The sequence below is a fragment of the Perca flavescens genome, chromosome 15, assembly GCF_004354835.1.
Source record: "Perca flavescens isolate YP-PL-M2 chromosome 15, PFLA_1.0, whole genome shotgun sequence".
Taxonomy (NCBI): domain Eukaryota; kingdom Metazoa; phylum Chordata; class Actinopteri; order Perciformes; family Percidae; genus Perca; species Perca flavescens.
In genome coordinates this window covers 28700264-28726133 of record NC_041345.1, presented here as the reverse complement: position 1 = coordinate 28726133, position 25870 = coordinate 28700264, and the positions used below count along the sequence as shown (strand labels likewise).

General features: G+C 42.6%; 1 protein-coding gene across 2 annotated transcripts; it reads left to right on the top strand.

The window, feature by feature from the left end:
- Window positions 1–25870, top strand: carm1 (coactivator-associated arginine methyltransferase 1). 2 transcript variants are annotated; one of them, XM_028600050.1, is made up of 16 exons: window positions 1–257; window positions 6039–6164; window positions 8850–8956; window positions 9465–9569; window positions 12178–12288; window positions 13229–13406; window positions 14040–14130; window positions 17949–18030; window positions 18320–18405; window positions 18498–18587; window positions 18816–18953; window positions 20138–20227; window positions 20352–20464; window positions 21953–22030; window positions 23224–23292; window positions 25663–25870. In XM_028600050.1, the coding sequence occupies exons 1-16, from the start codon at window positions 116–118 to the stop codon at window positions 25800–25802; spliced, it is 1746 nt and encodes a 581-aa protein (XP_028455851.1). In that variant the 5' UTR covers window positions 1–115; the 3' UTR covers window positions 25803–25870. The 2 variants fall into 2 exon arrangements, with proteins under 2 accessions (XP_028455851.1, XP_028455850.1); XM_028600049.1 differs by having other exon boundaries at window positions 21953–22069.

Here is a 25870-nt window from a genome sequence, read left to right as displayed (position 1 = left end):
GCTGTTTGATTGGCTCGTCGCCGCGTTGGTGCCAAGCCTGCCTCCAGTAGAGAGCAGTGCGGGGTTTGGGTTTGGATGTGTGCGCCACCGACCTGTCTCTACTTCCTGATCGAAGATGGCGGTCTCGGTGTTTCCCGGCGTGCGGCTCCTCTCCATCGGAGACGCTAATGGAGACATACAGCGACACTCAGAGCAGCAGCCACTGCGGCTAGAAGTCAAAAGCACCCAAGATGCTGCCCTCATCAATCTCTCCAATGGTGAGTTGACCTTTTCTGCAGCTATTCGGCCTGTCTTAACTGCCAGTGCCAGTGCCAGTGCTAATGCTATTCAGTGCTAATGCTTATACAGCTAAGCTGGCCATAGGTAGCTTTAGCCACCGAGAAGCTAACCCGTCTTGGGAGACCACGTCGCCTCCCACTACTTATCACGAGGGAGCCCTTAAAACTATTGAGGCTCTTAAACCTCGGGTTGTCAGCTACTGCACAAGGCCACCGCTTTGTAGACCTCGACACAAATAGAGCGCATGCACCGTAACGTTAGCTGACTTAGTGACATCCATAAGCAGGGCAAGTTGTGAGTAGTTTTAATGCTAGTTAAACAAAGCCCGGGTTCAGCAATGTTGCGCTAACGAGCCCCAGAACCTCTCGCATCTAACGTATTTTGCCGTTTACTAACGTTTATTGTGTCACATAATGCAAATAATACAAATGTAGTGTTCCAAACAGACCCAGGTCATGTTAATGTTGCTGTTTTAGCTTGCGGGATTAGCTTGTCTGGACCGGAGGGCATCACTCCTCCTGACCGCCGTGCACCCACGGTGCGGGACGCTGCCACTGCTTTAACGCTACATACAATTAGCCAGTAGCCCGTTTCGTAGCCCAATGCAGCGGGTACACGCATAAACGTATAAAGCTTTTTACTTTGTGTGTTTTTTTAAAAGCAGTCTTGGCGTTTTAGGTGGCGTAGCGATACCGGGCCCTCATCACGTATGCATTCATCTTTGTTCTCATTGGAACAATAGCCGGGTGCCCGCCGCCTACTTCCCTCCTGTGTGGAGGCAGCATCAGAGACGCTTCTCCTCCTCCGCGGCTTTTCTTATTCAATGGGATGTCCCGCTGAAAAGAACCAGCTGCCCAGGCCTCCTGTGCGCTGATGCTCAAGTTAAAGAAAAGCCCACCGACATACATTAAAGACCTTTGAGCAACTCCGCATCAAGTTTGGTTGGTGCTTAGAGAATCGCCCCCCCCACAAAGCTCTTGTAGCAGACATTCAAATATGAAGGGAAGGCCCCCTAGAAAAAAAGCAATATGATAGAAAAGGAAAAAGATTGCAGAAGATGTGCTTACAAATGTCGTGTGTAAAGTCGCCGCTAAGAGTTGCATTATCAATCGTCATGCCCTTTCTTGACTGGAAATGCATTACTAATGTGCTAAAATGCTTGAAACCACATTAAAGAGTGTGTGACAATGTTGTTGGAAAGTCATTTAGTATGCCACTAAAAATTAGATAAGATAAACTTATTTTTAGTCAACCTTTATTGATCCCTAGCAGGGAAATTCGAAATGATATTGATATTAAGATGAACTGTCTGCCTTTTTAGGCTACTAGACATGTTCTCTTGTAATGGAGTTAAATATGTCGATTGCCAAGCTGTCTTTATTAACAACATAAATATTAACATTGAAATTCCCTGTGTGCTAAATATAACTTAATTCATATCCAGCCATTCAGTTTTCATAATGCAGAGTCCTATCTTTAAAAACATCTAGTAGGTATTAAAAAGTCCATAAGTATGGCACACAACTTATTATTGGCATTAAAGTGGATCTGATTTTAGTGAGTAATATAAGAAATTAACATTTAAAATCACCACACTAAAACCCTTTAAAATATAGACCGCAGCTATTCCCAGAGACACAGCATAGATATTATCAACATAGCCCAAAACGAGGCCTGTATTACTTTGCTTAATGATCGTTGTTAGTTCATATATGACTCTCCAGCTGTTTATTCAGACTAATGTACTGCTGTCACTCTGTTGCTGTGTCCTGTCCAATCACGTTTGTGTGCATTGATGAGCAGCAGAACCAGTCATGGCAGCTGTCTGTGTGACAGCGGAACTGTGACAGTCTCAGTGTGGCTGAGACAGCAAAAAAATAAAAAAAAATAGGGCAGTAAGGCTGCGTAAAACAAATGAGTGAAGTTGATCTTCTACAAACATGACAGCTGCACTAACTCATTTGGTCCAGGTTCACTGCATTGCAGAAGTGAGAGATGGTGTTTTCATCAGAACCGAATCTGTGAGGAGAAAATAACCTGCATCGTCATCAAAAGGGGAAATCCACTGATTTTACACATATAGGTCAGTCACATTGTCACTCGGGCTGGGGATCCAGTACCCAAGGGTGTAACTTTGCATTGAGAAGGGGGGGGGCACAAAACAGAAGAAGAAAAAGCTGTCTTACATTCTTTATTGTTTAAAATAGCAGGCCAATCGCCCGAGACCTATACAATGAAATAATAGCAAATTAATTTGAAAGTAGGGCAGACAAAAAACAGGATTTTAAAAAGTGGGCGGGACATGTCCCCCCACCGCCGTCCCTAGTGGAAATTACGCCCTAGACGATGCCAATACCGTGACTTCGATGCCGGTTCCTAAACTTTACTTTTTGTCGCTACCGATTTTATGAAACAAAAAGAAATTCCAACATAACACGCTGCAGTACAAATCTTTTTTTATTTGTAACGTTAGACAGCCAATCACAAACATTATGAGATCTTTAGTAGTAGCACGCTGCATGCTGATTGGCTCACTGACACTGATGAGATTTACTCCTTGGGTATTGAATGACGAGGCATTTTTCGATACTTAAGAGGAAATTTGGTTGGTGCCTAAAAAGTACTGAATTCGGTACCCGGCCCTAATTGCCACGGTTACTCGCCATTTGAAAGCAGTTGTGATGTGTCTTCTGTGGCTCTGGAGGAGCTTTGTCGAACTCCCATGATGCCATCGGGGTTATCTCGGGTTGCGTCTGAGACTACAGATTTATAACAGAGAGCCTGTGTTACAAACTGGAGGGCTGGAGTTTGAAAGAGCGGGGCATTTTACTGGCAAAAATGCACTAATGAATGTATGTTAACGGTTGCATTATGGGAAATGTAGGATCCAGCATTTTGGCAACTTGACGCTAGGGCTGCACGATATGAGGAAAATATCTAATTGCGGTTATTTGGACAGATATTGCGATAATATTCATTTTTTATTTTTATTTTTTTTTTTGCAGTTCCTAGAACATAACCTTCCTAAAACCCAAAAGTGTTCAGACTGGACCAATTTGGGAATTTTTAAGTTCCTCTGGCCACGGTTCCTGTAACTCTTTCAGCTCCTACTTCAGGGCAGGTTGTTTTCCCTTTTCCGCATAGTGATGGTTAGATGGCTGTGATTACAATAACATAAGGTGAATGCAAATGGAAAACCGGTTTTGGGGCAGAGTAGTTACAACTGTTTAGAAATGGCGCAAATTCTTCTTTTACTCTACAAACTTCTTTTATTTATTTATTTTACGTTCCTGTAACTGCTTGGTCGGAAAGAGTCTTTTGATCATCAAGGACTTTTGGAGGCGTGGGGGGTAAAAGATCCCGATAAAATGTCCCCAGAACTTAATTTAGACCCTGGCCTCAGGAGGTTCCTATTATTTCCCGGGAGAAGGTTCAAAAGTATCTATACTTTGATACTTTTCCGACACCACGTTTTTTAAAACGATACCATCTCCTTTAAATTATACATTCGATAGTAATCAAAAGTCCCGAAGCTATAAAAAATACCCCATCTACAATCAGATTTTCAACCCAAGGCTGCACAGATAAAACAGCAGGGAAGAAAATCAACTGGTCCTCAACCAACCTTTTTCTGTACCAGCACTATGTGCAGGTTGTTAATTTAAAAAAGGCAAGACATTTCTTTTCCCTTTTTTTTTTTTTTTTTGTTGCTGTGGTATCAAAAGGAACATGGAGTATCGTTTGTTTCTTTTATACTAGTATTGTATCAAAGTAAAAAAATTATGATTATTACCATCAACCCAAAATAAATCACCTGCCGGTAGTCCCGGGTCACCTGTGTCTCAGGTGTCTGGTCACTTGGTCAACAGTGGAAGTCGTTGATTTGTCGCAAGGGAAGTGAGGCGCGTGGCTGGCTTCTCTTAATCCCTAGCGCTGCTCTTAATCCCTGGATGGTGCTGGATTAGCTCAGGCAGCTTTAGGAGTCGGTATTGGGCCTGCCGCGCCACCAGGAGGAACTCCAGCCTGGAGACGTTTTAGCATTGGGCACCACACAGATAGAACTTTGTGAGGCTTTCATTCAGAAATGGTTTCTTCTCCAGTTTTATTTTCTTTGTTGGTATCTTATTTATTAAGATTATTTTTGGGGCTTATAGTGACAGTGGATAGACATGAAAGGGGGAGAGAGATGGGGGGGATGACCCGCAGCAAAGGGCCACCGGTCGGATTTGAACCCGGGCCGCTGCAGGACTCTACCTACATGGGGCGAACACTCTTACTGGGTGAGCTAGAGGCGTTAGAATCTTAAAAGTATTGATGACAGGAATAGATGACTGCAATTATAACATGGGGCCTCACTCACCAAGCGTTCTTAAGAAGACATTTTTTTCTTAAAAGGGAACCTTCTCACGCAGTTTTTTCACAACAGTTGTGACATCTGACAATGTTTACTTATTTGGGGTTTGTTCTGAAGTAAGAACTGAAGCCAGCTACATCCTTGAGCCCTAAAGTCACTTTTTATTTTTTATTTTATTTTTTAGTTCTATGCATTCTGCCTTGCGTAGACGTATTGTTAAAATCTGTATGGATATATATTGTGAAACAGGGAACCCTGATATCAGTATGTGTGGATTTTTTGTTTTTCTTTTACAAGATATATAAAAAGAAATATCTTAAGGTCTAGTAGTTGCATATTAATCTGTCAAATCCTGTTATTTTTTGAGCTCTTAAAATAGCCCTCCCCACAATGTGAGCAGTCGATGGAGTTGAAGAGGCTGAAACTGCGTTTTTATCTTGCTCTCCCACACAGAAGTGTGTGTTGAATCTGAAATTGAAATGTCAGGCTAAACATTTGCCTTGCAGCAAGAAAACCGTCTCTTTGTGCAGAATGCTTAAAAACACTCAAGGCACATTTTTTAAGATTACTTTTGGCCTTTTACGCCTTTTTTAATTTGACAGGACAGCTAGGTGAGGAAGGGGAGAGGGGTGGGGGGGTGTAAGACATGCAGGAAATCTTCACAGGTCGGATTTGAACCCTGGACCTCTGCGTTGAGGCATAAACTGAGTGTATGTGCACCTGCTCTATCCACTGAGCCAACCTGGCCACAGAAGGCACTTTTTTTTTTAAACTGAAAATGCACATTTTCAAAATCAGGCGTGCCTGAGAAAGTCAGCCACGTACTGCTGCCAAGGCAGTCAAATGTTAAAAACCCTAACCCTTGTCAAATTCAAAAATGTATAAATAAAGTTTAAGCAGTTGTTGGCACGTTGCAAAGGGGTAAATTTCCAGAAACTTTCCATGGAAAGCTGAGGAATTGTGGAAACATTCCAATTTTGATTTAATATGGTTAGCGGGCTATTCAATTAACACACATATATTAATAATAGCAATGGGTTATGTATTACCCCCCCAAATGTTGGCCAGTATGTAGTAGCCTATGCTGATTACTGCGTGTGGGTCTGCGTCATTGACAAATATAGGGAGGACATTCAACTGAAGTTGCATTAAATCATGTTGTTTTAACCAAGATTATGCTGCAAGACTACATTTAAGTTTCCTGTTATAGACTAACAGTATTATAACAAGCACTATTAAAAAATATCCACTTTATTCACATTTAATTCCCATGGAAAGTTCCCAACTTTGAAAGTGTTGCCACCCTAGTTGGCACACAGGTTTTTTTTGTTCTTAAAAAGCCAGTGGCTGTATGCGTGCAAGTATGTCTCATGTTGTCCTAACTTTTCTTTTTTTCTTTTTCCAGGAGAGGAGGCGAGCGTGTTCAAGTGTTCTGTTTCCAGGGAGACGGAGTGCAGCCGCGTGGGGAAGCAGTCATTCATCATCACACTGGGCTGCAACAGCGTCCTGCTGCAGTTCTCCTCACCTGCAGGTACACTCAAACAACCCTCAAACCAGCGTTGCAAAGTGCTTTACAATGGACACACAACGCAACAGCAAAATGCACAATAACGTAAGAAAAACCAGGCAAGCGTGAGAGAAATTAACTTAAAAACCATGGATGAACACACTGTTGCTTACTCTCAAAGTGCAGTATAACTCAATAGTTAAGTATACAAATACATGTGTGCCAGGTGGGGGCATGTCTCATGAAAATGAAATCCGTCCCAGTCTCAGTTTCACACAATTCACCGACGAGTGTGAGGAGACGTGGTCACCAAATATAAAGATTTTTCTAAATGTGTCGTATAAGAACGGAAGCACTTGAGAGCGGCCCCAAATACACCAACCCAGTGCTGCAGCCTCTGTCAAGATTTTGTGGTCAACCGTATCAAAAGCTGCACCTAAGTCTTAACAGTACAAGGATGGAGCACTTACCAGTATCGGCAGGTTTTTAAAAGATAATTTGCCCCTTTTTTAATTAGCACAGTCTCAGTTCTGTGACGTTGTAAGTAAAGGCGCTGACACACCAACCCGATTATTGGGCAAGGTCGGTGACTCGAGTCCGTTCGGTGTGTTCCATGCCGTCATCTGTCAGAGGAGGAGCCGTCGGCTTTAATTTGGGCCGATGTGACATGTTGAATCGGCCAGCGGGTGGTCGGACTCAATGACCAATCTGATTGGTGGAGTGCTAGCCCTTGACTAGCAAATCGGTGCACTTATGTTAAAACACTTATGTTAACACACCGCAAATGACGAGCGGGATGAGCGTGACGAACGCCTCTCAAAATCTGACAAAAATCTTTCAAACGGGCTTTTGTCGATTTAAAAAATAAAATAAAAACCCAGCGACTGCGTGGCCTATTTCTCGCTTAAAATGTTTTACGGAAATGTACAATTTCCGTAAAACAAGAGATCGTATTCCGAACGAGCATTATGGTCGGCTTTGAAATTCGGGAGAAACGAGACCCACGTGACGCGTTCGTCATTTCCTTTTCTGCCACCGGTCGGCCGTCGGGTTGGTGCGTCAGGGGCTTAAGACGCCATGGTAAGACGCCATGCGTGTGTGAGCCAAAATGTGTTCCGCGACTGTAATGTCTCCTGGAAACCTCATGATGCAAGGTTAAAAAAAAAAAATTTAAAAACCGCCAATGAAGAAGTAATATCCTGTGTAAGTAATAATGGGGAAAAATTGAAACATTGTAGTGATTTAGAATTTAGGTATATAAATGCCTGCGTTTTTAAATCCCCCGCTCCAGCATGGCATTGGCTTTCTTTTCCCTGTTTCTAACCCCACAGTGAGTTTGTTATGTAAGCAGTGAGCCACACACTTGCTATACTTTCCTACATTTATGTGGATTGGAGACGATTGGTTCATGAACCGGATCAAATATACAGTGTTTGGTGTTGGCGTTTTTTTTGTTTTCCCTTCGTGGGTTATCTCTTCGATTATTATTTGTGGTAGGTTTATGTTTGGAATAGGGCTGTCAAAACAACGCGTTCATTTCGATTAATTAATCGGAGAAAAAATAACGCGTTAAAAAAAAATAACACAGATTAATCCATTCCATATTGACGTTTAATCCCGGAGCCGTTCTAGCCGCTATTCAAGTGTAAAATAAAGGAGGGAGACGAGAATGTGCTGCCTGGATCATTGATTGGAACATGTAGCTACTTGTTACTTCTTCCTGCCAACCCTGGCTACCGAAATCTGGTGCCCCTGATATGTCTGCTCTTCTCTCTGATGCTCTGAAACGGACGATACAGGCAACACAAACACCGCTCCACGGGACGCTAGTTAACACTATACTCGACAGCAGCTAACGTTAGCCTACCGCTAGCCAGTAGCTGGATTAAACACTGTTAAAATGCTCACAGCTAACGCTAAACAGTGTAAAGTTTGACTGTGTTTTCCTGTAGATGATTCAACACCGGTATGTAACAGTCTGCTAGCCTGACCAGCCAACTGCCACTAGGGTGCGTCTAGATTTCTAGTGCAGCTGCCGTCGGAAAAACAACAAAAGACGGTGCGTTCAATGAAACTGGTAAACTACAGCCTCGTGGTGCATTTGAAGTTATTGTATATGTCCTTTTCCCATCTGGTGGTCGTTTTTGTCGTTCAACAGCAATTTGCTAGTGAAATAAGTTATTGTTATTGTTATAGATTATTATCAAATCATTTAATTTTGACCATATGGCCTTAGCAATAAATAAGCCCTTCTTTAATGTCACCGACTGTTGTTTAGTACCCTTCTTTTTTCTTTTCTTTTTTTACTTTCTGCGATTAATTTCGACTAATTAATCACAGAGTATGTAATTAATTCGATTACATTTTTTAATCGATTGACAGCCCTAGTTTGGAACAATGCGTATGTTAATGTTTGGTTGATATTTATGCATTGTGCTGTTGGATGTTGGTGGGTCATGTGGGAATGTTTAGTTTATTAATGTGCCTGAGTAATCCTATTAGGGAGGGATGGAGGGATGGAGGGAGGGAGGGATGTTGCAAATGACCAGACACGAAAATAAAAGTGAATTAAATGATTCATTCCCATGCAAGTTCAAGGGTGAACTTCAAACGTGAAACCTAACGGTCTTAATACTTGTGGCTGCACTGTGTTGCGTAAACCATGACCTGTAATTGTTCGTGTTTGTGTGTTTGTATGTTCCGCTTCAGACTTTCAGTCCTTTTATAACCTCCTGAAGAACAGTCGCGGGCATGTCAACGAGCGCTCGGTCTTCAGCGACAGAACGGAGGACTCCTCTGCTGTACAGTACTTCCAGGTGAGTGGCTCTCAACAAAGGTGTGGACTTTGGGCTCTCTCATACACCACAATGCTTTATTTTATCATCTGATGGCAAACGCAGACCAGTTGTCCCGTAGTAATTAACCCCACGCTAGTCTCACATTGGAACCGATCGAAAGGAGTCAGTGGAGGTGGTTTGGGCATCTGGTAAGGATGCCCCCTGGGCGCCTCCCTAGGGAGGTGTTCCAGGCACGTCCAGCTGGGAGGAGGCCTCGGGGAAGACCCAGGACTAGGTGGAGGGATTATATCTCCAACCTGGCCTGGGAACGCTTCGGGATCCCCCAGTCAGAGCTGGTTAATGTGGCTCGGGAAAGGGAAGTTTGGGGTCCCCTGCTGGACCCCGGATAAGCGGACAAAGATTGATAGTGTGTACCCTATTTGATTTATTGGAACGTGATATTTTTGTATGTCCGAGTTGGTTTGTACGATGTCGACGAAACGTCATATTGAAAATATAATTTTATAGTTTTTGTTTTTCTCTGCAGTTTTATGGCTACCTCTCCCAGCAACAGAACATGATGCAGGACTACGTTCGGACAGGGACTTACCAGCGGGCTATTCTCCAGAACCACACTGACTTTAAGGATAAGGTACCCTTATACTACTGGATAGATATAGATTCATCATTCATTTAGGCTTGGATTAAGTGTTAGACTCCAGCCATAATCAGTAGCTAGATATTTGAACAGTTCCCTCGCCCCTTGGTAAAAACCTAACTTTTGTTCAAATTTACTGACTAGTCTAAAATGTGACCAATGTCAAAGAGCAGCTACAACCCAATTTTTATATAATACAATGCCCTAATTAGTCTTTAACAATTGACCCTTTTCTAAACTCGTCCCTCAAACAACTCTTGTCCAATCCTAGATTAGCCACTGTAACAAGGCACGTGGCCTGTCAAGGCTGTCTAACGCTAACTGCAAACGTTAAGTCTGGCTAACTAGCTTAACTACAGTAGTGGCCGAGTGTTACTTCATCCAGTCCAGGGTGTAGGCTAACGCCAGCAGCTCTGTCCTCCCCGAAATCTACACTCTAGGAACCAAAGCCAACGTTGCCATCTAATCCTCATCCTAAAACCCAAACAAGTATGTAAGCTCAGCAGGCAAACAGGGTCACAGTACAGTATGTTAGAATCAAATACCAGTTTCCCTACCATACTGATAATCAGGGGGGATTCTAGGATCTGACCTTTGGGGGTGCTCAGCCCCTAATGAAAAGTTGATAGCAGTTAAGCTAGGGGGGTTTGGGGGCATGCTCCCGTAAGATTTTTTTTTTTTAAACCCTTAAATCATGACTTCTTGTAAAGTTTTGGGCAAAGAAATAGACAGATTGAGATATGCAATTATGACAAACTATCAACAGATTTAAGGCATCTGCTGTGAAAAAAGATGGAAACTACAAAGCATGATTATTGCAGCACACATACCCAGGGGTGTTGGACTGGGGGGTGGAGGGGACTGAGTGCCCAGGGCCCTCATGTGAGGAGGGCCCAAAAATATGCTAGAATTCATAGCTTTGGCTGCAGGGAGGGGCCCATAGAAAATGCCTTTCACAGGGCCCAGAATTTGGAGCTACACCACTGCGCATACCTTGAATGGTAAAATAAGCCGTAACATATTTTTAGACGAGATTATTCATGTTTTTTTCTGCTGTTGATTTTCAACTTTTTCATCTAATCTAATAATGCCTCTGAACCAGATGGGGAAAACACAACATCTCTTTTTCTTAAGAGCCTAGTCCTCCATGAAATGCATATGTAAATATAATGTGAATGGAATGTTTTAAGTGTTTTTGCCCGTATAATATATGTCCACTTTCTCACCTGGTTCTTCCAGGTCCCTCTCTTTGTCCACTCTCTCTCATCCTTCTCTCTCTCTCCCCATCCTCCTCTCTCCCTCTATATCCTTCCCTCCGTCCTATCACTGACAATCACATACAAAACATTTTGTAATCAACTAGAAAATAATCTTCAAATAAAAGAGAAAATAAAACACAGTAGTCCTACTATATACATGTCTTATAGGCTACCTAGCCATTTTCTCACCTTGTTCATCTTGCTCTCTCTGCCCTTCTCCCTCTCTATTCTCCTCGCTCCTTTGTGCTGTCAACCAGAAGGCAAATGTAATCAACTAATCAACAGAGAATGCATTGTGTAGGCTACCAAAGTAGAGCTGATGAAGGTCCTGCTACTCACGAAAACCTGTCTTTTCGCTTTTTTCTTTTATTTGAGCCGCTTGGGTAACTTTTTTTCATTTTGGCGTTTAGATCATTGACATAACACAAAGGTTTAGACCGTTTAGACCCGTCTTTCTCCGTCTCCGTGTACTTCCCATTTCTCCTGTCACAGTTTGTTTATCTTTGGCGGCGCACTGTGGGACGGACTAGTCCATTTCATTGTGAAAGTAGGGGGGGCTGACCTCTCTCAGCAAGCAGGGCGCCTGCAGCTGCTGGGGGTGCTGATCTGCCAATTCCCTACACAGTGAAATGATAGAAAACAGAAAAACGCTTCGCAGCACAGAGGATTATTTAAATATTTTTTTAAGTCAAGTGGCTGCCCGGTTCGCCCGTGCCAAAAACCGCCACTACTTTGAGCACTAAACGATCTCACATTATCACAATAAGGACTTTATTTTCAGGGGTGCTGAGATGATATTTAGGGGTGCTTCAGCACCCCTAAAAATAGCCTAGCGACGCCTATGCTGATAATACTAGATATAACTGCTATGCTCAGTCTTTTAGCGCAATAGAAGCTATCATGTTCATATATAAGACTGTTTTACATAGTTGTCTGTCTATATAAAAGTCTGATGAAGACAGCGTTTTCAACCAACTCTAATGTTGGCTTAGTTTAGACAGAGGTGGTTGTCTTTTCATCTGACAAAGTTGACAGTTGTCAGCTATAAATGAGAAGCTGCTTCTGCCTCCCTCTGTCTGATGATGATAATAATAATAATAATAATAATAATAATAATAATAAAGAAATACTGAGAATATTTGTCAGACGTACTGTAGCAACAGTAACTAAAGGGGGTGGGGAGCTTAGCAAACGATCGATTATAAAAAGACTTTTCTGGTGTATTTTTTTTTTTATTATTAAATAATTTGAAATCACTGTTTATTTGCTTATTTGTCTTTTTTAAGCCTTCTCTTTGCTCAACATAGCCTACCTCTAATTAATCCTGTTCTCTTTTTCTCCAGGTGGTGCTGGATGTTGGCTGTGGCTCGGGGATCCTCTCTTTCTTTGCAGCTCAGGCTGGAGCCAGGAAGGTCTACGCTGTGGAGGCCAGCACCATGGCACAGCACGCCGAGGTACGCACACACACACACACACACACACACACACACACACACACACACACACACACACACACACACACACACACACACACACACACACGGCACTATCTTTGTGGGGACCCGTCATTGACATAATGCATTCCCTAGCCCCTTACCCTAACCTTAACAATCACAGCTAAATGCCTAACCCTTACCCTCACACTAACCATAACCTAATTCTATCCCTAACACTAAAACCAAGTCTTAACCCTCAAACAGCCCTTTAAAGTTGTGGGCTCCAGCATTTTGGCCCCACAAAGCTGTCCGGACCCCACAAGAATACTGTATTCCCGGTTTTTGGAGCCCACAAATATAGTTAAACAAGAACACACACACACACACACACACACACACACACACACACACACACACACACACACACACACACACACACACACACACACACACACACACACCAAGTGAAACAGGCTACGTGAAACAGACAGACAGACAGACAGACAGACAGACTAGGGCTGCACAATATGAGGGAAAAAAGCAATATGCGATAATGTTATTGAATAGTACTCAGTTCTGCTGCTTTCGGTATTCTGCAAAAATGCAACACATTGCTTGTTGAATAGAAAACAAATGATTTCCATTTCCAGTTATTTATCAAATTTAATTGAACGTAAAAGGCGCCACTAAAAACAGAATGAGATTTCCATTATAAAGTGCAGTTTTCTACTGATATTTTCTTTCAACTAAAACATCAGAGTGTCTATCTTTCAGGATGTGTTTTTTGCGGCAGTTGATATCGCGATAAAAATAAAAAACAAATATATTGTGCAGCCCTAACACGCACCCACGCACGCACACCCATTAATGCTAACACCAGTTCCCATGGGTCGCTCTGTTCTGACCGGCCTAAGGCCCGGTTTCCAGTCCCAGTATAAAGGCGTGCTCTGCCTTACAGGTGCTGGTGAACAGTAACCGCTTAGGAGAACGCGTGGTCGTCATCCCGGGGAAGGTGGAGGAGGTGACGCTGCCTGAGCAGGTTGACATCATCATCTCGGAGCCCATGGGCTACATGTTGTTCAACGAGCGCATGCTGGAGAGCTACCTGCACGCCAAGAAGTTCCTCAAACCCAATGGTGAGGAGCTTTGGGGCACAGGAGAATGACATATGGGATAATACAGGAAGTGGTAGGATCAAGGCTGCTGAAGTAAAGTAGCAGCATATACAACTGTTTGTTTTCTTAGGGGCAATTTTCAAAATGGATATTTTTTTCTGTATATGCGTTACCGCAGACGGCGAACACAAAATGGAACAAATAAAATGCAGAACATCCATGTTATGTACTTCTTTACAAATGAAAAGTCAGACTGACATGTGATGTGCATTCTTTTTTAGAACACAATTAGTTTTTTAGAAATGTCTCACAATCTATTGTCTCTAGAAGTTAAAGATGGGAGAAAAAAAAATCACGGCACTCAATACTATACTATCAAATCACAATGCTTCTAGAATCGCAATACCAATCAAATGGGCCCCTATGTATCGGGAAAGAATGGAATCGGGCCAAAGGCAAATCGTCCCAGCCCTAGAAACTTTAGATAGTTGAATTGTTAGCATGACGAGGCCACAGTGAGTACACACAAATATATATGAGGGTGCCATGCGGTAATGTTTCAAAATGGGTAATCCAAATCTCATTCTGTGTTGTAAATTGCCACCAGTCCATTAGTCTTGTTTTTGACAGGCCTCGTCTGCGTTTCTGTTTCAGGTAAAATGTTCCCAACCATCGGTGACGTCCACCTGGCCCCCTTCACAGATGAGCAGCTCTACATGGAGCAGTTCACCAAGGCCAACTTCTGGTGAGGAGGGAAAGGAGGGTGGTAATGGAGGGGCTACAGCTTAATTGCATAACACCTAAAATAAGTGTTTAATATGCCGTGTTTCTCTATGGTTGGCTATCGTCTGGCTCGTAGCTGAGCCCAAGGGTTCTGTGAGCTGAGCGGGCTAAAAATATCTCCCAATGCCAGGCCGTATCTAAGGTCTGTCCTATTTACTGGAGCAGTGAATGTTTTCATTGCATAAGGACCATGTGGGATGAGAATGATTGTTCCACGTATTAACTCGAACCCTCAGGGGTTACCAAAAAAACAGACTTATTTTTTTGAAAGAACTTCAGATGTTCAGTGGAAAATGTGTGAAAATACGAATGAATGGTCTTCAAAAAATGTATTTGGCAAGTGGCCATGGTATAAGTGGGTTTATTGGGTAATTAATAGACTCAGGAGGAGGCAATCGTCCTTTGCTGCGCGTCAAACAGTTCTGGCCTCCCCGTTGTCCCATTACTTCCTGATAATGGACACTTTAGACACTTTTGGCATTACACCCAAGGTAATCTATACTGTACTTAAAGGAACACGCCGACTTATTGGGAATTTAGCTTATTCACCGTAACCCCCAGAGTAAGACAAGTCCATACATACCCTTCTCATCTCCGTGCGTGCTGTAACGCTGTCTGACGGCTCCAGCAGCATCAGGCCAGCACAGAACATGCAGGTGAATGGTTCCAGTAATCCTACTGCTCCGAATAAGTGACAAAATAACGCCAACATGTTCCTATTTACATGTTGTGATTTATAAGTCTGGCGTGTACAAAAAACAACGTAACATGAGACACAGCCGTCTTCTAACTGTAAACAAACCGGGAACTATATTCTCAGGCGGAAGAATATAGTACTTGGGCGGAGTGATATGCTTGCAGCAAGCCTGTCTGAGAATATAGTTCCGGGTTTGTTTACAGTTAGAAGATGGCTGTGTCTCATGTTACGTTGTTTTTTGTACACGCTGTGACTCTACAAATCTCAACATGTAAATAGGAACATGTTGGCGTTATTTTGTCACTTTTGTCACAATTGGGAGCAGTAGGCTAGTTGGAACCAGTTACCTGCAGGATCTGTGCTAGGCTAAGCTAATGCTGGAACCGTCAGACAGTGTTACAGCACGCACGGAGATGAGAAGGGTATGTATCGACTTGTCTTACTCTGGGGGTTACTGTGAATAAGCTAAATTCCCAATAAGTCGGCGTGTTCCTTTAAAGGTATAGTAAGTGATGTTGATCCAATAGACTCTGTCAAATTTAGCGACTATCTCCTCACGGTCACCTAGCTCTCTATTTTCTGTTAATACGCGGCCCTGGCTCTGTAAATGGAAAACAAACTGCCAAAAAACCCTATTCCAGCCAATCAGCAACCGGCAGCGACAGTTGATAGTGGGGGAGGAGGGGCAGCACGTGAATGTGCCTGCCGGCCAGTAGTTATCTGTCCGTGAATCTGGGGGGTGGAGCTTCTGAAGGGGAGTTAAGTTCAAATATCGACTATCTCTGCGCAGCATCACTTATTGCAGGGAGTCAGAACACACCTAAATCAGCCTGCTGGGGTTTGTGGTGTAATTTCAGCTCTTAATTTAGTAACGCAGGAAAGCTGGATGAATATCGTGACGATACTGCACTGATATTTTTGGCTGCTGCAATCGTAGTCGTGTGAAGGCGATATCCCAGAAACGCCTTGAGGGAATCTCTTCAAAGTTGGCCCAAACGTCGACTGGAACTCGAGGATGAACTGGTTAGATTTTGGCCGTAACTGAGGAATTCGTACGCTAATTATGACATAACAGGGCTCCAGACTAACGTTTTTCATTAGGAGCACAGTGGCCCCCTACTGAAACTTACTTTACTTTATACTTTATTAGTCCCATCACTGGGAAATTTGTCTTGGACACCGTGCATAGTCTAGTCATGCAAAGCAACATGATCAAAGTACATAAAAACACATGATCAAATACGTAAAAACACAATAATAATAGATCATTCACACAATACAGCATCCAAAAAAAAAAAAAAAAAAAAAAAAAACTTTTAGGTGCGCAACCAGAAAATTTAGGGGCACACACCGTAAATCAACATGCTAACCAAATATTCACATTTCTACTAATTTCCACTGTATTACTAATCAATACTTTGATAATAGATGCAGAAATTACAATGTGCGGTTTCAAATTCAGTGTCACTTTTGAAGATGCAACATAGAAGGCACCATTGCTGTCATGACAGTAAACTAAATATTTAAAAAAAATATACCAACTCTGGTCTACAACTACAATGAATTCACCTTAAAATTAAACATGCATTGTTTAGGCTACTACCCTTAGGGTTGGGTACCTTTCGCATCTGAACCAATATTGGTACAGATACCTGAAATTATGGTACATTTTTTCGGTACTTTCCCTCTGTAATTACAAAACAATTATTTCAGTTGTAAAAATAATTCCAAACCTATTTATCCTATGTACTTAGAACATTATGTTATTTTATTAGAATATGTTACTCTCTAAAGAAATTAAACAAAAATAAAACCCCTCCCTCTCTCCTTCCAACCCCGTCCCTACAACCTATTAAATTGAATAATTATTAATTTCTTACTCACTGTAACTTTTTTTAGCCTGTTGTATTTTCATCATGACCGTTTTTAATTGCTCTTTAATGTTTCATGTAAAGCTCTTTGAGTTGCCTTGTTGCTGAAAGGTGCTGTAGAAATAAAGTTGCCTTGTCTTACAGCCTCAGCCTGTCAGTCAGTCACCAGGGCACAGTTGCACACTGTTGAGCCTGCTGCTTGTCTCAGAGGAAGTGTAACGTCAACAGCACCGTGACTGTTTTTAATATCATAACGCAGCAAACGCTGTCTGTGTGAAGTTTTTAAAAACTGTTACCATACTTGAAACCACTTTATCGGCATCACTCGCTGTGACTTCAACAAAACAGCCGACGTAGTTTGTGCCGATCGCACCTCTACGTGTGTGTGCGAGTGTGTGTGTGTTTGTGTCGGAGCACCGCTCTCTGTCAATTTTCAGAGGACAGATAAGCTTGCGCTTACGCGCTCAGGTACCTACGTTTCGACATTTAGCATGTAAAAAACGGGGGCAAATTTGCTGGTCGCACATGTGCGACTGGATGTAAAATTCAGTCGCACACTCTCAAATTTTGGTTCGCAAAATGCGGCCATTTGGTCGCAGTCTGGATCCCTGCATAACATTTCACACAAATGTCTAATAGGATCAAATAATAAATGGAGATTTCATTTCCAAAAAGGTCAACTTCACCATGACAACCTAATGTTCTACAAAAACACTTTTCTGGCCATTATCCATTGCCATACCTCAGGAAGAGACCGGAAGACATTTGGTCGGATACTGAGTTAATGACTTATTATGAAACGGTGGTGATTGAATAGAACGTCTGTGGTGGCGGGTTAAAAATGTGTGTGACGCATCCAGCTTTTTTATTTAAGTCCTTTTTTAAAGTCTTCACTACAGACGTGGATGTAAAACTGCAACTTGACTGGTTGGCGGAGGCCTACAACCAGGTGTGTAGTCTTGTAGTTTGCTTGCTCGTGGGAAATAGTTGGGTCTTTGTAAATTATAGAGTTGGGTCTAGACCTTCTCTATCTGTTAAGTGTCTTGAGATAACTCTTGTTATAATTTTGATACTAAAAATAAAATTGAATTGAATAGTCATCTGGTGTAAAGGGTTAGGGTTGCTTCCGTTGAACCACAAAAAAATATGTTTTTGGTTATCATTTTGGGTCCAATTTAAAAGTGAAATGTGACTTTGTTGTTTGGCCCTCAGGTACCAGCCCTCCTTCCATGGTGTAGACCTGTCGGCCCTGCGGGGAGCAGCAGTGGACGAGTATTTCCGCCAGCCAATCGTGGTATGTTATCTCCTCTCTTCCCCCTCTCTCTACACGTCTCTACGATGTGTAACAGCCAATCGCCAGTATTATTAGGGCTTGGTAGAAGCATACTGCGTGTTTATTGGCTCACTGACGCTGAGGACATTTACTCCTTAGGTATTCAAATTGGGTATTGAATGACGAGGCATTCTTTGATACTTGATACTTTAGAGGCAATCGTTGGGTGCCTAAAAAAAGTATCGAATTTGGTACCCAGCCCTAGTTAAGTTGTGTGAAACTGGATTTGTTGTTGTGCTTTCCTCCATAGGACACGTTTGATATCCGTATTCTGATGGCCAAGTCGGTCAAGTACACAGTCAACTTCCTGGAGGCCAAAGAAGAGGATCTCTACAGGTCTGTGTGTGTGTGTTTAGTAGGTATATTAAATGTATGTCATACCCAGTGTAATTAATGTCTCTTTCCCTGCCCTTTCTTTTGGGTTCCAGGATAGAGATTCCCTTTAAGTTCCACATGATGCACTCGGGCCTGGTGCACGGCCTGGCGTTCTGGTTCGACGTGGCGTTTATTGGATCAGTGTAAGTCACCGACAGACACATGACATCTTAAGAAAATAAGCACCAAGCACAAGTGGCTGGTAAATTTGCTTCACTCATCCCCAAAAAAAATCAGTGGTTACCTATTGAGTGGCTGGTAAAAATGTAACATTCACTAGCCATTTGGCGGGTGGACGAAAAGTAAATTTTTAACCTTGGCCTTAAACGAGTCCCACAGTGTTTTCTTGACCTTCCACCGTCTCTGTGCAGGATTACAGTTTGGCTGTCCACAGCCCCCACAGAGCCTCTCACCCACTGGTACCAGGTGCGCTGTCTGCTGCAGTCTCCCCTCTTCACCAAGGCCGGGGATACGCTGTCCGGCACTGCCATGCTGGTGGCCAACAAGAGGTACGATGCTTCTAAAAGTGGTTCTCTGCGGCATGTTGATCCACCCCTTAAGCGTGATTTGTGGTTGTGCGGAGGCTCCACGCAGAGCTTTCGCCGTAGCCTACGTAAGTGGCCTGAAGTTTATACTTGTGCGTTGGTGTGTGTGTGCGTCGATGTCTTTTAAGAGAAAAGCAGGGCCGTGTGTGTGTGTGTGTGTGTGTGTGTGTGTGTGTGTGTGTTTTGAGTGCGTGGGTAGCGTGTGGTAGAGCGAGTGAGAAAATGACATCAATAAGCTTCTGGGCGAGCAGCGACTCTCGAGGCATAGTGGGAGAACCAAAGTGTCTCCCCTGTGCTTTCTGACCACGGTGGGAAATCTGTAGCAGGAGAAGTTAACCCTCTCCTTGATTTCATGTTGTTTATGGAGAAGGAGAACTAGGAAATGACTTGGACTTCTCTTTATAGATCCTTTTGGGATGACTCCCGCAGGGAAATTGGATTTCCAGCAGCATATTTCAGCTTACAAAATACTTGTATAGAAAATAAAGAGGTATAAAAATACATTATAGAAAATACAGTATAAGAATAACAATAAACTTTTAGCTAAATATAGGAAGTAAACAAAAAGTAAATAACTAATAGTATTAAACTATACAAATAAAGATAAATATATAGGACTGTGTATGGCATTGTGTTATTAGACAGTGAATAAATGACATAAATTAGCAGTTAAGAGCAGTTAGTGTCCAGTTATGTATATGAGTAGAGTAGAGGGGGGGGGAGAGATGCACCGCAAGTATTGTTTGTAGTATTGTTTGCCCTGTGTCGTTTTTACACTTTGGGTTTTGTACGGTTTAATACATGAGATATAATATGTTAATAAGTGAGCTTTAGAGGTGTTGGTAGGCGGATGTTGTTACACTTGGATAGAGCCAGGCTACTGTGTGCTAAGCTAAGCTAACCGGCTGCTGGCGGTAGCTTAATATTTACTTTTATAGACATGAAAGTGGTAGCCATCTTCTTATCTAACATTTAGCAAGAAATCTAATATGGGTGTTTCCCAAGATATCAAGGTCTTCATGTCAGCCTTTTGCTGATAAAGCTGCTCACGTGCATGAAAATCAATGATATGAATCATCATAAGGATATGTTAACATTACGTGATTTGTGTTTAATTTATTTGACAAATCTGATCTCCCTGTCAACAGACAAAGCTACGACATCAGTATTGTTGCCCAGGTGGACCAGACAGGATCAAAGTCCAGCAACCTCCTGGACTTGAAGAACCCCTTTTTCAGGTGAGTTGGTCTCTTGACCCCAGTAACACACCTGGGGATCCGGGTGGCACCGTTTCACCATGTGAGATGGGGAGCCCTTCCTGTCTCCCCGACGTTAAACGTGTGTGTGTTTTGCGTTTTGCAGGTACACAGGCACCACCCCCAACCCCCCTCCTGGCTCACACTACACCTCCCCGTCCGAGAACATGTGGAACACGGGGGCGGCCTACAGCATGAGTCAGGGGATGGCTGTATCAGGTGACCACACATAAACACTGGTAGATGAGCGCAATCGTCCACGTGTTCACACGGGGGCGCCCACCCATCTTCAGATTTTTCAAGTCACGGACATGCAGAGTATTTGACACGTTAAGAAGTTGGGACTATCGATACATTTTGGATAAAAAAAAAACTTTGCACTGGTAAATAACACCAGTAATAAAACAGGACGGAAGGACATTTTCAGCTAACAGCTCCACAAACCTGGTACACTGGGAGAGACTTCTGGCCGGCTACACACTGGATGCGTCGCGTGAGCGTGTTCGTTTATTTTTCGGCTCCCATGTAACAGGTTAGAGCTTGCACGCTGCCTGCGTGACGTCTCAGAAAACGCGCGCATGCTAGAAATAGGACAGACGTCTATTTTCACGCAAGCGTGTTGGAAGCGTTTCCAGACAAAATCGAATAGGAATGTTTATGTCATTTTGACATGAATACATTTAATAAATGACATTTTGATGCTTGAATGAAATTTATCGATTTTCAAATATTGCACCTGTCAATACAGAACAAAATATTCTGTAGCCTATTTTGCAATACTGCCGACGTTGTCTTTGCTGTAATCAAGTCAGTATATATTTATGTTTAACATGGTATTTCATTTTATCAATGGGAAACATCCATGTGTCCAGACAAGGCTAGCAGCGGTGTGCAAAGACATAGAAAACGCCACGCAGCCAGTGTGTAGCCGGCCCTAGAGATATATAGAAACTTACGGGTCCTAGTCTCGCATTGCTAGACCTTCCTGCACGGCGCTGCGGAGGAGGGTCTGGCTAGTCCGCACAGCAGTTGTTGTTTGGACAGACCTGCCCCCACTGCTCAAAAAAATAACTAAAGATAAAATTTCTAAAGGGAAACACTGGAAATTGTGAAACGCTTGTCAATTTGTTTCCATATTTGAAAAGTCTCTAGCTCTACCAATCAGACGGTCGGTGGTTCGATCCCTGGCCCTGCAGTCCCATGACGAATGTGTCCTTGGGCAAGACACCGAACCCCGAATTGCTCCCAGATGCTTCGCCATCAGAGCGTAAATGTGTGTGAATGCGTATCTGATGAGCAGGTGCCTCGGCCACCAGTGTCTGAATGTGTGTGTGTGAACGGTGAATGGTTCCTGAACTATGTTAAAGCTCTTTGGGTAATTGTTAAGACTAGAAAAGCGCTATATAAATACAGTCCATTTGCATTTTACTTGGTCTCGGTTTAGGTGGTCTTGACTTCAACACTGACTGCCAGTGTATTGTGATGCAGGAGGTTGCCCCCGGTTCTCTCTCCCCCCCCCACCCCCAACCCCCCCAATCCATGTTATTCGCAATATACATCCAATTGGTGCCCATGTATTGTGAAAGAATCAAATCGGGACAAAAGCATATCGTCCCAGCCCTACTGTGTATAATGAGAACGCTGAACGTAGCGGTTTCTTTGTAGTAAGTGTTGATTGGTTTGTTTTGTGTCTCCCCCTTCCTCCAGGGATGCCTGCAGCTTATGACCTCAGCACAGTCATTGGCAGCGGCCCGTCGGCGTCTCACAACAACCTCATCCCCCTGGGTACGAATCGCACTCCTCCCGACTTCTCAACATCTCATGGTACTTGAAGTAGCGGGGAACAAAAAAAAAAAGCAGAGCAACAGACACAAAGTCTGCAGTGCAAGACGCGCATGACAACAGCTGGTTTAAACAGAAATGTTCATGCACTGTGTGAGCACATGACCGATGAAACGATTACTCTGCGGAATATTTTCCCCCAAACCAAAGGCTGAAACAACCTTTTGAGGGACAGGAGATGGGCTACGAATCAACAATTTCACAATATCTTTGTGTAACTCAGTAGTTGATGTTTATAATGTGATAATTAAATGTTTCTACAAATAACTGTTGAGGTATATGCTTCTTCCCTTTTTAACTTTTGATGACATTTCAACTGCTATTAACTCTTACTCTTCATTCATGGCTTTCTCTTCAACTGACATTTCAACTCCTTTTAACTCTTACACTTGAAAACATGCTTCAGATCCTTTCAGGTCTTGTCCTTTTGAAAAACCAAGAAATTGTGTTCAGCTCTTCTAACAGTGAAAACACACCGGGCGCGTAAGCCCGCGAAGCGTAGATACGTGCCTGATCTGTGCGGGCCAACGCAGTCGCTTCTCGCCCCTGTACGGTTGCATAACATGGGCGGCGAAATAAAAATGGCTGCGCTACACGCCACCTGGTGTGTTTTCACTTTTGGTCCCACAACTTTCGCTGTTCACACACAACGCACTCCTTCATGCGTTCAGTGCTTCCACTTCAACTCACGCCATCTTTCAGTTCATTGATTTGAAGTGGCACTCCTTTCCTTCAGGTCTTCCGCTTCAACTAACACTTCACACTCAATGTATCAGCTCCACTTCAGCTGACGTTTTAATTTCATTCCCTACAGTGCTTCAGATTCTACTGAGAACATCCCACAGCACTTAGAGTTGCACTTAGAGTGAGCTATTTCAGCACTACAACAGTGTTACAGCTATTTCAAATGTTTCAGCCGCTTAATTTCAGCAGCTGGCACACTTGCATGTGAAAGTGCCATGTGATTGGTTGTCTGACAACATAAACATTACAGGTTACATTACTACTCGTGCGTTCGTTTGTGTGTGTGTTGAGCATCTACCTTGTGTTTTATAGCTACAAACAAGTAGAAACAGGCTAAAATGTGTTGTAGTGCTGCACATATTAACGGTGCTTTCCTCTCTGATTGGTCACAGTGAACACCGGAATTGTAAACCACACCCACTCCAGGATGGGCTCCATCATGAGCACAGGAATTGTCCAGGGTACGTCCATATGTCACTTATTTTTTATATATATAAAAACACCACAGTACAGACACAAATGAGTTACCTTGTCTTACCAGGGTTTCCGCGGGGTCTTAAAAAGTCTAAAAATAAATAAATAAATAAAGTAAAATTTTTAAAATCCAAATTTTATGCCTTAAAAAGTCTTAAATTCGCTTAGTATTGTGTTCTTTGTCTTAAATGACATGGTGCTCTTTGGATGCTTTTATATAGACTTTAGTGGCTCTCCTAATACTGTATCTGAAGTTACTTTTATATAGACCTTAGTGGTCCCCTAATACTGTATCTGAAGTCTCTTTTATATAGACCTTAGTGGTCTCCTAATACTGTATCTGAAGTTACTTTTATATAGGCCTTAGTGGTCCCCTAATACTGTATCTGAAGTCTCTTTTATATAGACCTTAGTGGTCCCCTAATACTGTATCTGAAGTCTCTTTTATATAGACCTTAGTGGTCCCCTAATACTGTATCTGAAGTCTCTTTTATATAGACCTTAGTGGTCCCCTAATACTGTATCTGAAGTCTCTTTTATATAGGCCTTAGTGGTCCCCTAATACTGTATCTGAAGTCTCTTTTATATAGACCTTAGTGGTAATACTGTATCTGAAGTCTCTTTTATATAGACCTTAGTGGTCCCCTAATACTGTATCTGAAGTTACTTTTATATAGGCCTTAGTGGTCCCCTAATACTGTATCTGAAGTCTCTTTTATATAGGCCTTAGTGGTCCCCTAATACTGTATCTGAAATTACTTTTATATAGGCCTTAGTGGTCCCCTAATACTGTATCTGAAGTCTCTTTTATATAGACCTTAGTGGTCCCCTAATACTGTATCTGAAGTCTCTTTTATATAGACCTTAGTGGTCCCCTAATACTGTATCTGAAGTCTCTTTTATATAGACCTTAGTGGTCCCCTAATACTGTATCTGAAGTCTCTTTTATATAGGCCTTAGTGGTCCCCTAATACTGTATCTGAAGTCTCTTTTATATAGACCTTAGTGGTCCCCTAATACTGTATCTGAAGTCTCTTTTATATAGACCTTAGTGGTCCCCTAATACTGTATCTGAAGTTACTTTTATATAGGCCTTAGTGGTCCCCTAATACTGTATCTGAAGTCTCTTTTATATAGGCCTTAGTGGTCCCCTAATACTGTATCTGAAGTCTCTTTTATATAGACCTTAGTGGTCCCCTAATACTGTATCTGAAGTCTCTTTCCCGAAATTCAGCCTTGGTGCAGAATTACAGCCACTAGAGCCAGTCCCACAATGAGCTTTCCTTAGTATGTGCCATTTCTGTGTCTGTAGCTATTGAGGAGGAGAGAGGGGGTAAGGTGGAGGGTGGGAGTGTGGCCTTGACCAACTGCCACTTTGCTCGTTTGAAAGCCATGATGTCTCTCTCTCATGGGTGGGCCAAATTCTCTGGGCGGGCAAAGCAGAGAAAGGGGAGGTAACCTTTTCTCTTATGACGTCATAAAGGGAAGATTCCAGATTGGCCCATCTAAGCTTTAATTTCCTCAAAGGCAGAGCAGGATACCCAGGGCTCGGTTTACACCTATCACTATTTACACAATATTTCTAGCCACTGGGGGACCATAGGCAGGCTGGGGGAACTCATATTAATGTTAAAAAACCTCATAAAAGGAAAATTTCATGCCATGGGACCTTCAAATAATTTTAAACCGGTCTTAATTTTTCCTACGTCTATGTAACACTACCTTTTAATGCTCATTGAAATGTTAGTTTTTTATTCCATGGCCTTGTAGTTCTTTCTTTCGCTCGTCCAAATATAATTCCCTGTATATGTAGAGATTATTATTATTCTGTGTCGCTTTTATTCAATTTGAAAACAATTATTTACTTTGCAAGTACGTTTGTGACTCTGCATTTTGTTGTTTTTTAATGTCGCGATATATAGGTCTTAAATTTGACTTGGTAAAACCGGCTGAAACCCTACTTACAGGAATGTACCATTCATGCATCTTCAGTGGGAATGTTGAATAGGGCCGGGCAATATATCAATATGAGGCTAGATATTGTCTTAAATTTTGATTTGGTAATATGACGCAAGTGGTGCCTTTTCCTGGTTTTAAAGGCTACATTGTAGTAAAGTGATGTCATTTTCTGAACTTGGCAGACTGTTCTAGCTATTCTATTATTTTCCTTTACCCACCTAGTCATTATATCCACGTTATTGATGATTATTTATCAAAAAATCTCACTGTGTAAATATTTTGTGACCGCAAACAACAGTCAATCCTACAATATTCGGTCCAAAATATTGCAATATTTGACTGTCTCCACATCGTCCAACTCTAATGTTGAACGGGATGCGTTGTTTGTTCCCATCCAGGAGCCACCACAGGCCAGTCGGGTCCCAGCAGCAGCGGTACTTACTATCCCGTCACCAACCAGTTCACCATGGGGGGCGCTGCCATCTCCATGGCCTCGCCTATGGTCATCCCCAGCAACACCATGCATTACGGCAGTTAAGACCAAGACCTCACACAGACCTCTTCGGCCTCCCCACCCCCGCATGACAAGAGATCCCCACCCCACAC